This window comes from Microcaecilia unicolor, chromosome 2 (genome assembly GCF_901765095.1).
Source record: "Microcaecilia unicolor chromosome 2, aMicUni1.1, whole genome shotgun sequence".
In the NCBI taxonomy this organism is placed as follows: domain Eukaryota; kingdom Metazoa; phylum Chordata; class Amphibia; order Gymnophiona; family Siphonopidae; genus Microcaecilia; species Microcaecilia unicolor.
The window spans coordinates 433,923,110-433,934,336 of NC_044032.1; the positions used below are offsets into that span (position 1 = coordinate 433,923,110).

Here is an 11,227-nt window from a genome sequence, read left to right on the forward strand (position 1 = left end):
AAACCCCACTAACTACCCTTCTCCATTAAGAATGGTAAATGACGGCAGATAAAGACCTGAACGGTCCATCCTGTCTGCCCAACAAGATAAACTCATTTTACATGGTATATAATACTTTATATGTATATCTGAGTTTGATTTGTTCCCGCCTTTCTCAGGGCACAGACCGTAGAAGTGCCGCCCTGCACCGGTTTTATTCTCCAAATACCGGCGTCACCACTCAATGTCCACTAAGATTCCGTAGATCCATTCCTTCTAAACAGGATTCCTTTGTGTTTATCCCACGCATGTTTGAATTCAATTACCGTTTTCATCTCTACCACCTCCCGTGGGAGGGCATTCCACGTATCCACCACTCTCTCCGTGAAAAAATACTTTGACATTACTTCCGAGTCTGCCCCCCCCCTTCAACCTTAATTCACGTCCTCTAGTTCTACCACCTTCCCATCTCTGGAAAAGGTTCATATGCGGATTAATACCTTTCAAATATTTGAATGTCTGTATCACGTCACCCCTGTTTCTCCTTTGCTCCAAGGTATATGTGTTCAGGTCGGCAAGTCTCTCCTCATGCGGTTTGCGACGTAAATCCCATACCATTTTCGTAGCTTTTCTTTGCAGCACTTTCAGTCTTTTTACATCTTTAGCCAGATACGGCCTCCAAAACTGAACCCAATACTCCAGGTGGGGCCTTACCAACGACTTGTAGAGGGGCATCAACACCTTCTTTCTTCTGCTGGTTATACCCCTCTCTATGCAGCCTAGCATCCTTCTACCCACGGCCGTCACCTTGTCACATTGTTTCTTCACCATCATATCCTCCAACACCAAAACTCCAAGATCTCTCTCCTGAGCCAAGCTTACTAATCTCTCTCCTATTCGGTATCTCTCTTTTGGGTTTGTACACCCCAAATGCATCACTCTGCACTTTTTGGCATTACATTTTAACTAAATATATCAATTACACCAGAATTTCCTGTAGAAACCAAATGTTCTATTGTTTCTAAATGTTTTAACTTGCAGTGCTCAGTAATGCTGTAGTGCCTTTTGAACCATATGTAATGGAGTAGGTACTCAGCCGCCAAACATCACAGCACTAACCCTTCCTTCCTTTCTTTCCATTCTTAACAGGGTATATTGAATTCTGTGCTGACAATAATTAATGATGTCGTGAACAAAACTTTTTCCACTTATCTTAGCTGGTAGGATGAATGTGCGGTCTGTTATTACTCCATATCACCCGTGACTAGTGCATCGCAATTAAAACCTAGTATTCCATCGCTATTCCTGACGTGGAGCCACGTTTCACTCTCGGAGCTTTTTCAAAGGAATGTATTCCAAGTCTGTTAAATAAGCAGGAGAGATCACTGTGCTCACTCCTTCCAGCAGGGAGTGAGCACAGTGATCTCTCCTGCTTATTTAACAGACTTGGAATACATTCCTTTGAAAAAGCTCCGAGAGTGAAACGTGGCTCCACGTCAGGAATAGCGATGGAATACTAGGTTTTAATTGCGATGCACTAGTCACGGGTGATATGGAGTAATAACAGACCGCACATTCATCCTACCAGCTAAGATAAGTGGAAAAAGTTTTGTTCACGACATCATTAATTATTGTCAGCACAGAATTCAATATACCCTGTTAAGAATGGAAAGAAAGGAAGGAAGGGTTAGTGCTGTGATGTTTGGCGGCTGAGTACCTACTCCATTACATATGGTTCAAAAGGCACTACAGCATTACTGAGCACTGCAAGTTAAAACATTTAGAAACAATAGAACATTTGGTTTCTTACAGGAGATTCTGGTATAATTGATATATTTAGTCAGATTACCAACACCAGCTTACATTTATTAGATCCCTAATTGATTAATTAAATTTTAACTGCCAGACCCTCGACCATTCTAACTTTCAGAGATCCCTTCTCATTGTTTCTACTCCCTCCAGGCTGTCCACTCCATTGGCTATCTACGTGTCATCTGCAAAAAGGCAAACCTTTCCTTCCAACCCTTCAGCAATATCTCTCACAAATATATTAAACAAAGTGGGCCCCAGCACCAACCCCTCCCACTGCTCACCATCCTTTCCTCCGAACGGATTCCATTTACCACCACCCTCTGCCACCTGTCGGTCAACCAGTTTTCTATCCAGTTCACCACTTTCGGTCCTAAGTTCAGCCCTTTCAGCTTACTGAAATTTCAGAATACAGTATTTCAGAATACTGACCATTTAACCCTACTGTCTGTTTTCTATCTTTTAACCAGTTTTGAATCCACAATAGGACACTACCTCCTATCACATGACTCTGATTTCCTCTGGAGTCTGTCATGAGGTACTTTGTCAAACGCCTTCTGAAAATCCAGATACACAATATCAACCGGCTCGCCTTTATCCACACGTGTGTTCACCCCTTCAAAGAAATGTAATTGGTGAGGCAAAATTTCCCTTCACTAAATCCATGTTGACTTTGTCTCATCAATCCATGTTTTTGAATATGCTCTATAATTTTGTTCTTTATAATAGTCTCTACCATTTTGCCCGGCACCAACATCAGGCTCACTGGTGTATAATTTCCCGGATCTCCTCTGGGAATGTCATTTAATTTTCTGATGGCATTCTCTTTATTATTGCAGATTTTTTACCTCTGGGTTGGAAAGAGCTGTGATAAATTTATAGAAGATGTACTTGGATTCTCCAACTATGCTTCAATACCACAGAAAATGGTAAGTACTACGTATTTTACTAAATGTTCAAAAATATATTACCAGTGTGGTAACATAGCAGGTAATGGTAGAAAATGAACAGCCATGAGATAATTTGCATGCAGTGTCGCCACTTTGTACAATTCTCAAACATATTCATGGTAGTTATCCTGAGGACTGGGCTGAGGATCATCAGTCTAATGTATACCTATTTAGATGCTTAAAGCCCCTATGAGCCACACACCACTTTGGTAGCCCTTCTCTGAACTGCCTTCACTCTATCTATATCCTCCAAAAGCTAAGGCCTTCAGAATTGGACTCAGTAGTCTAGATCAGCGGTTCCCAACCCTGGTCCTGGAGGCACCCCAGCCAGTCAGGTTTTCAAGATATTCACAATGAATATTCATGAGAGAGATTTGCATTCCAAGGAGGCAGTACATGCAAATTCTCTCGTGAATATTCATTGTGGATATCATGAAACCCTGTCTGGCTGGGGTGCCTCCAGGACCAGGTTTGGGAACCACTGGTCTAGATGAAGTCTCACCAGTGATCTATGCAATGGTGGAATCATTTCTTTTCTCTACTAGTTGTGCCTCTTACTGTGCACTCAAGCATCTTCTGGCTCTAGTCACCACCTTGTTACATTGAAATTAACATAATCTCTTCAAGATCCTCTTTCCTGCTCTCTGGATATTAATGTTTCTCCCCTCACCTTGCTGTGTATTGCTCCCTCAGATTTCTACATTCCAAACGCATAACTATTTTTTAGTATTGAAACTCAGCTGCCAAGCAATTAACTACTCGAGTTTTCATAGGTCACTTCTCATATTTGTGTGCTCTGGTTTGTCTACTATATTGCTGGTTTTAGTGTCCTTTACAAAAAGAAACATTTCTTCCTAACCCCTCCACAATGTTAGTTACGGCCCTAGAAGTTATCTCTGAAACATTCCCTCTGATCCCTGAGGCACTCTACTTTCCCCCCTTTCTTTAAGAACATCGCCATTACGGTACAATGTAAGCCACATTGAGCCTGCATATAGGTCGGAAAATGTGGGCTACAAATGCAACAAATAAATAAATAAGCATGAGTTGCCACACTGGGACAGAAAGAAAGGTCCATCAAGCCCAGTATCCTTTTTTCAACTGTGTGGCCAAGCCAGGTCACAAACACCTGGCAATATCCCAAAAGAGTAAAATGGATTTTATTCTGCTTATCCTAGAAATACTGTCAAAACGGATTAGGCGTTCTACTTGTTAAGTTATCAAAACTCAGCAAACATATGCAAAAAGTAGAAAAATAGAAAAGTGAGTGTCACACAGTACAATACTACATGAATTTTGGGGATGTCTCATAGATAATGATTTGGCTGTGTGTTATGACAAAATACTCTTGTCTATCAGCCATAGCAGTCTTTAATCATTGACCACCCCCTCCATCCAAATTTTAGTAAAAATAAATATTCATATGAGAGTACTTAGGGCACACACTTATAATGGTAGGAAGAAAACTATTTAAACTACCACTTAATCAATTGTCAAAATAACTTATCTTATGTATCTTATATGTGTAGTGAGGAGCATCCAGGAACCTTCGTTATCCCGACAGGACCTGTTTCGCCAAATTGCTTTGTCAAGGGATAATCCTGCAAAGCCATCAATATATAACAAAGAATTGCAACAAGAATGTTAATACATATGTGATCTCTAAATACATTCCTCCTAGAAAAACTAAGCTCAAGACTTACGGTTCCAGCTTCCTGGTATATCTTATGCTCGCTCTACCTTGATATAAAAATGGCGGCGGCGTTCTTTTTTTAAAAAGGCGGCACCGGAACTACCATGTGCTTCCCGTACGTAGTTGGTAACGTGAGCGTCATCAGTGAACTAACTACATGCTCTAAGCTAAAACCTTACAGAAAGCACCCCCAATGCATATATGTGTTTAAACCTCCTGGTTCAATTGTATCTAAATTAAAAATCCAATAGGATTCACGCTGTGACAATTTTCTATTACGATCGCCTCCCCTCGAATGCATAGTAACATGTTCTATAACTTGACATCTGAGCATATCTACTGTGTGACCTTTGTTAATGCAATGTTGCACTAGCGGAGCACCTATGTTTCTTGCCGTAATTCTAGATCTGTGTTCGGTCATGCGTGCATTGAGTGACCTGCTGGATTTACCTATATAAATTTTGTCACAAGGGCACCGAATACTGTACACAATGTGTGTCGTCTGACAAGTGGTATAACTGTGTAATTTGTGAATATGGTTCTTATGGCAAAAGCTATCTGATTCAGTGGTTAGCTCGCAGGTTTTACAACTCTTTTTGTTGCATTTGTAATGACCATATTTAATCGACTGCCTGACTTCATTCGTCACTGGTAACATTGCAGGGCTTAAAATTTCCTTTAAATTCTTTGCCCGGGAAAAAGCTGTCCTGACTCCCAGCTCTTTAAAAAGGGGATGTGTACGCATGATGTCCCAATGTTGTTTGATAATCTTTGTTATTCTTTCACCTTTGGGAACAAAACGCATTACACATGTCATAGTTGATTCGTCAGAGTTGACTTGTTTTTTGGTCTTCAATAGCAAGTTTCTATCGTTGTATTTAGCACGACGAAACGCACGTTTTAAAACAGGTTTAGGATAACCCCGTGACAAAAGTTCATTGGAAAAGTTTGTGGACTGGGTGACAAAATCGGTATCGGACGTGCAAATTCTTCTAAAACGAAGGAACTGAGAAAACGGCAAGCTGTCTCTTAAATGTCTAGGATGACAGCTACCATATTCTAAAATGGTGTTCTTATCAGTAGGTTTAGAATATACTTTAGTCAAAAAGCCACTCTTTTCTTTTGTCACTTCCACATCTAAAAAATGGATGGTCTTATCTGAGAAGGTAATGGTGAACTGAATTTTGGGATGACAACAATTCAGCCACGCAAAAAAAATCCATTAAATCATTAGTGTTCCCCTGCCATAACATAAATATGTCATCAATATAACTACGCCATAGGCGGATATGGGGCAAAAAGGGAGACGATGTTAACCATTTGTGTTCAAATGCCACCATATAGAGGTTAGCTAATGTGGGAGCGAAAGTGGCCCCCATCGCTACGCCGGAAATTTGTTCAAAGAATTGATCTTGAAATTTGAAAAAATTCTTACAAAGAGCAAGTTTCGTAAGAGTGAGGAGGAAAGTAGTAGGAACATCATGTGGTTTAGGTCTACTATCCAAGATCATTTCAACAACTTCTAACATCTCGGCTTGGGGTATCACAGTATATGATGACTTGATGTCCAAAGTTACCATTACAATGTTCTCCTCGATAGTAGTGACTTCTTCTAAGATGGATAAGAAATGAGTTGTGTCCTTAATATAGGAACTAGAGTACTGTACAAACTCCTTCAAAAAAGTATCAATGTATATCGATAATGGTTCTAACAAAGATCCCCTAGATGACATTATAGGTCTTCCTGGTGGATTTAGGGGATCTTTATGCACTTTAGGCAGTGCATAGATAACCGGAACCATTGGAGTTTTGTTATTCAAAAACTGGTGTTCTTTATGTGTCAAAAACCCTTGGTCTAATCCAATTTGAGTGATGTCACGTATCTCACTTTGTAAGTCACTCGTACAATCATGATCTAACCTTTTGTAGGCAGTGCTATCCGCTAGTTGTGATTCAATTTCAGATACATATTTATCTCTATCTAGGACAACGACGCCTCCCCCCTTATCTGCTTTTTTTATTACAATATCAGTATTTGTCTTTAACTCAGTGAGAGCTAATCTTTCAGAAATAAGCAGTGAATGTTCCCAAGCCCAGTAGGAAATTATCTAAACTTTTTTTAAAACCCTGCTAAGGTAACTGCTTTTACCACATTCTATGGCAACAAATTCCAGAGTTTAATTACAAGCTGATGAAGAACTATTTTCTCCAATTTGTTTTAAATTTACTAGGGCTGCACATTAATCACAATGCGTTAATTATTATGATTTAAAATTTTAATTGCATGCTACCCGTCTTCTTCCTCCCTCGTGCCCCCCCCAAAGGCATGGTCAGGCATCTCTCCCTCCCCTCCTGGACCTGCCTGCAGCTCTCTCCCGCCAGGTGTACCTTTTTTGGTTTTTTTTAAAGCAAGTCTTCAGCCCTGCAGCAGCAGCTGTACCCAAAGGCTGCTCTGGCCTGCGCTGGCCTTTCCTCTGACCCTTCCTGCCCCTTCTGATGCAACTTCCTGTTTTTGGAAGGGTGGGACGTGTCAGAGGGAATGGCCTGGTGCAGGCCGCAGACAGCACTTGAGTACGGCTGCAGCTGGTGTTGAAGGGCCAAAGACTTGCTTGCTTTTCAAAAGGTATACTGGACCGGGGGAGGTAGGACTTGAGAGAGAGCCATAGGCAGGTCTGAAAGGAGAGGGAAAAATGCTTGTGCCAGACCAGTGCGGGGAGGGGGGGAGGAGAGGGAGAGAATTGAGAAAGAACCATGGGCAGGTCTGGGAGGGGACAGAGAGATGCAGAATTGAGGGAGAGATGTTGGAGTCAGAGGGAAGAAAGAGAGAGAAAGGTAATGGACCTGGAGGTGAAGAGGGTGATGGACCTGGGGGTGGAGAGGGTGAAGGGAAGGATGAAAAAGAGAGAGGCATTGGACTTGGGGGGGTGGGGAAGGAAGGGAAGGGACGAGAGAGGGAAGAGAGAGAGAATGGGCATGGGAGTAGAGGAGAAGGACGGATTGAGAGTTGGATCTGAGGGCAGGAGAAAGGAAGATATTCAGCCTTTAATCAGTGGTATAGCCACAGAGGGGCCCCTGGGGTCTGGGCCCCCCCACACACACACTTTGGACTCAGGCCCCCTCCAAAGCTGCAATACCTATTCAGTGGCTGGTGGGGTAGCCAAAGCCCTGCCAGTCCAAGAAATCTGCTGCCTGAGCCACCCCCTTCCTCCTCAAGGAAGTCAGCGGCATGCCTCTAACCACCGAGTGTTGCGCTTCCCAGGCCCCGAAGAGATACCTCTAGACCATCAGGGATAGTAGAGTAAGGGGAGGGGAGGTGACGGGGCGGAGTGGAGATGCAAGGGGGGAGGCAAGGTGATTGGGGGAGGAGGGGAATATGCGTCAGGGGTGGGGCAAGTGTCCTCTTTTTATGAGGACAAAAAATGGTAACCCTAATACAAGTGCAATAAATAAATTTAAAAAATAATACTCACAAATGAACAGGCTTTGTACACATTGGACTGTAAAAGAGTGCCGACTGTGAAGAGACCAAATTCACATCACCAATCCACACAACTCTTTATATCCTTTGCTCATAAAAGATTAGGAACTGCAATAGCTAAAATTATTTAAAGTGACTAGCAGGATAACAACTGAATGATATTGTGAAAGCACATTGTCAGAGCCTCATGGCAACTGCTGTTTATCTCCTTTCACTTTCCATTGAAGAAATATGCAACATAGTGTTCTACTCAACCTTTTATATTTTATTACGGTCTTGCCCATATGACTCAAAGAGAATACATTTAGGCAAACAGTTCTACAAGCTGTCAGTTAACTCCCTCCTCAATAAGCTTATTCAAATTCCTCTAAGAATCCAAAATAATAAGGCAACCCTCTGCTTTGGGATACTCATTTGTTTGGCTGATTTCATCCTCCTTGCTCATGGAGAAAGCACTGTTTCTTACTTGAAATGGGGGTTTTCCGTAGACAATAGAAAAATTAACGCCCATACCCACCCACCTTCCTAGGAATTTTATACCTAAGCTCTGAAGTAGACTAATGGCATTATGAGGTAGCAACTGTGTGAGAAGAACTTGTACATGATCAGAAAAACGGTAGGTTTTTCAGGAGTGAAAGAGTTCTCTGTCAGTTTTGTAAGATAGAACCACTAGTGTGTGTGATTTATCCTGCTGTTTATGGGGGAGACCCATTATAAATGTGCTTTCTTGCAAACATTTTATTTTCTTGTGGCAGTTTGCTTGGGGCTGAACTTGTTTTTATTGATTGTGCTTGTCTGAAAGCACATTTGCTTATTATAGAGGAATTGTGTATGATCTTTGTCCAGTTCTTGTGCAGGTTTTAGAATCAACCTCATACCAACTACCATTCTTTGACAAATACCTTCTCAGTTACTCTTAATACATCTGAATTCTATATTTCAAGGAAATAATCCATAATTTAATTTAATTTCTCAAAATAGACACAGCTTCCAGAGTTGAATACACTTTTATCGGAAAGAGCAAGAGCCTTTATATCATGGCTGAAGGAGAGCAGACCATTAAATCCAGTACTTCATGTAATAAAGTAAGTACTTTTTAGTTTGGTGTGCTATAAAAATAATTTACTGTTATCTTAGGGAGGGAACAGACACGCAAGGAAGAAACTAGTTTCTGTTTATTATATGAAATATCAAATAATTGCAATTGACAGATTCAACTAGAAATCATCCGCTATATATAATTTTTATTTACTAGCACAAAATGCTAATTGGTTGGCACACCTTTGTTAATCTTTTGTTAATATTTCATTAAGTGCATTTGTATTTTCTCAGGCCAATGTTAAGGAATGTTGAATTCTGAGGGGAGAGGGAACAAAATGAGTCTGCCAAACTTACTATTCATAAATTTGTATTCCATTGTTATTAGTATTAAATACAGCATAGTTGAAGGCAGGTGAACCCTAGGAAGGAGAAGGCCTGCCCAGGCATCAAACCCAGATTCTCTCCATGAGTGCACACAGAATAGCCACTGAGCCACCAGGTTATCTTGTGCTTTTAGGCAACCAACACATCTTTTCATCTATGATTGTGACTGATTTGCTCTGCATGACAGAATTAAATAATAAAATATTTACTCTGTTTCCTCTGACTTTTATGTATATGTATTCATGTTTTTCTTGGAATTTTGAAAGTATAATTTTTTGTACATCTATACTTATCCCACCAACTTCTAAATAAATTTATTCCACTCCATATTTAAAGCAGCAATCTACTGTAGCAAAAATAAATAATCTCTCAGTATAGCTTATTTAGAGTACATGCAGTGTTTTCTACGTTTTCCCTTTCCACTACTTCCAAATAAATATGTGTTTTTATAGACAGTGATAGAATTTCATAATTTTTTTCCTTACTGTTTTAGGGATGACAGTACTGCCAAAACAGAATTTTTCCAGCATCTAATTGAAGACAGGACTGAGGCTGCATTTTCTTACTATGAATTTTTGCTCCATATCCAACAGCAGATCTGTAGAGGATGAGGCAGCAAACGATCACTCTGGACATGTTACATAATGAACTGCAAGAGAAATGTGTAGGGATTTTCAAAAGCTAACATGCACCTTTTCTACCCCAGGCAAGCTGCAGCCATGTAATAGAAGCTTCTACGGTGGCAAAATTTGTAGTCCCAAAATGAACTTGTCAGGTCTGCTTCTGTTTCAAATAGAATGCTAGCATAGAAGTCATATCACTGATTCAGTAGCTACATTCTAAGACTCTTTATACACAGTTCCAGTTGTGTGGCAGTACGTTGCCCTGGTGGATTTTTATAGATGTGTGGGATGCTCTTTTGTAATGCAATGTAAAACTAGATAAAGCCTCTTTTCTTACCTTTAATATATTTCTTCCAGATATGAGATGCCAAAAGGCAGTATATATAGTACATGCTATTTGTTTGTGATATACTTTTTAAAAGACAGATTCTTCCTCTTTAAATGATTTTTGGCATTTTCCCCCCAGGAAGACCCAAATTTCAATACACAAATTGTAGAAAATAAGTATATAATGTGAATAGAAGTATGTTTTTAAAAGCTTAAAAGACAAAATATGTAAAAATGTAACTACAGGATATGAATTACATAATGTTTGAAGCTGTGTTGGGTAGCTGAATGATCAATCATTTTGTCCTAATTAGAGAATAAGTCTTATGAATGCACATTAAGAGCTCTTGTATGCTGAAGAAATGCAAGTCCATTTTATTTGTAATTGTTACCTTTTATGTGGATTTATTTATGACTGGCTTACTAATTAAAAAAATAACCTATTTTGTGTGATCATGTGTTTTTATATTTATGCAAATGATTTCTGTTTTAGAAACCACTTTCTATTATGCTGAGTCTAAGATACACTGTAGACTCTGTAATGTATGTAATTTACTATTTTATCTCCCTGAATACTGAAAGTAAATAACCTTTCAAAGTTTTGAGTTATTGTGTGTGTTACTGAAGGTCAACCCCTGTTTGAGTACATAATCCAGTCTCTGGACTGTAAGTCTGTAAAGCAATGGTTATTTTCAGTGCCCCTTCTTTACACTACAGAAATAAGCTAAAGGATTAAAAGCTAGTCACCAAAGCTGCTGAATGGCACAACCTGTAGAAAACATCTGTATGCCAATTTAAATAATGTAGTTTCTCACTAAACGAGGCTTTAAGTGAATGTTATCATTCTAATAATATTTTTTGCTGGGTAGTGTGTACACATACATGGTAGCACACGCTATCCTATTATCTTCCCCTCCCTACCCCAGCATGAACTCAGCTGGGG

The 11,227-nt window shown here is 40.0% G+C and overlaps 1 protein-coding gene across 4 annotated transcripts in view; it reads left to right on the forward strand.

The window, feature by feature from the left end:
- The window catches only part of SEC24B (SEC24 homolog B, COPII coat complex component), a 277,839-nt gene extending 267,111 nt beyond the window's left edge, over window positions 1-10,728 (forward strand). For all 4 annotated transcript variants that reach the window (XM_030190801.1, XM_030190802.1, XM_030190803.1 and 1 more), the window contains 3 exons: window positions 2,628-2,717; window positions 8,891-8,994; window positions 9,828-10,728. In XM_030190801.1, coding sequence (XP_030046661.1) covers window positions 2,628-2,717; window positions 8,891-8,994; window positions 9,828-9,945 — 312 coding nt within the window. In that variant the 3' untranslated portion in view covers window positions 9,946-10,728. The remainder of the gene's footprint in view (window positions 1-2,627; window positions 2,718-8,890; window positions 8,995-9,827) is intronic.
- Window positions 10,729-11,227: the final 499 nt, after the last annotated feature.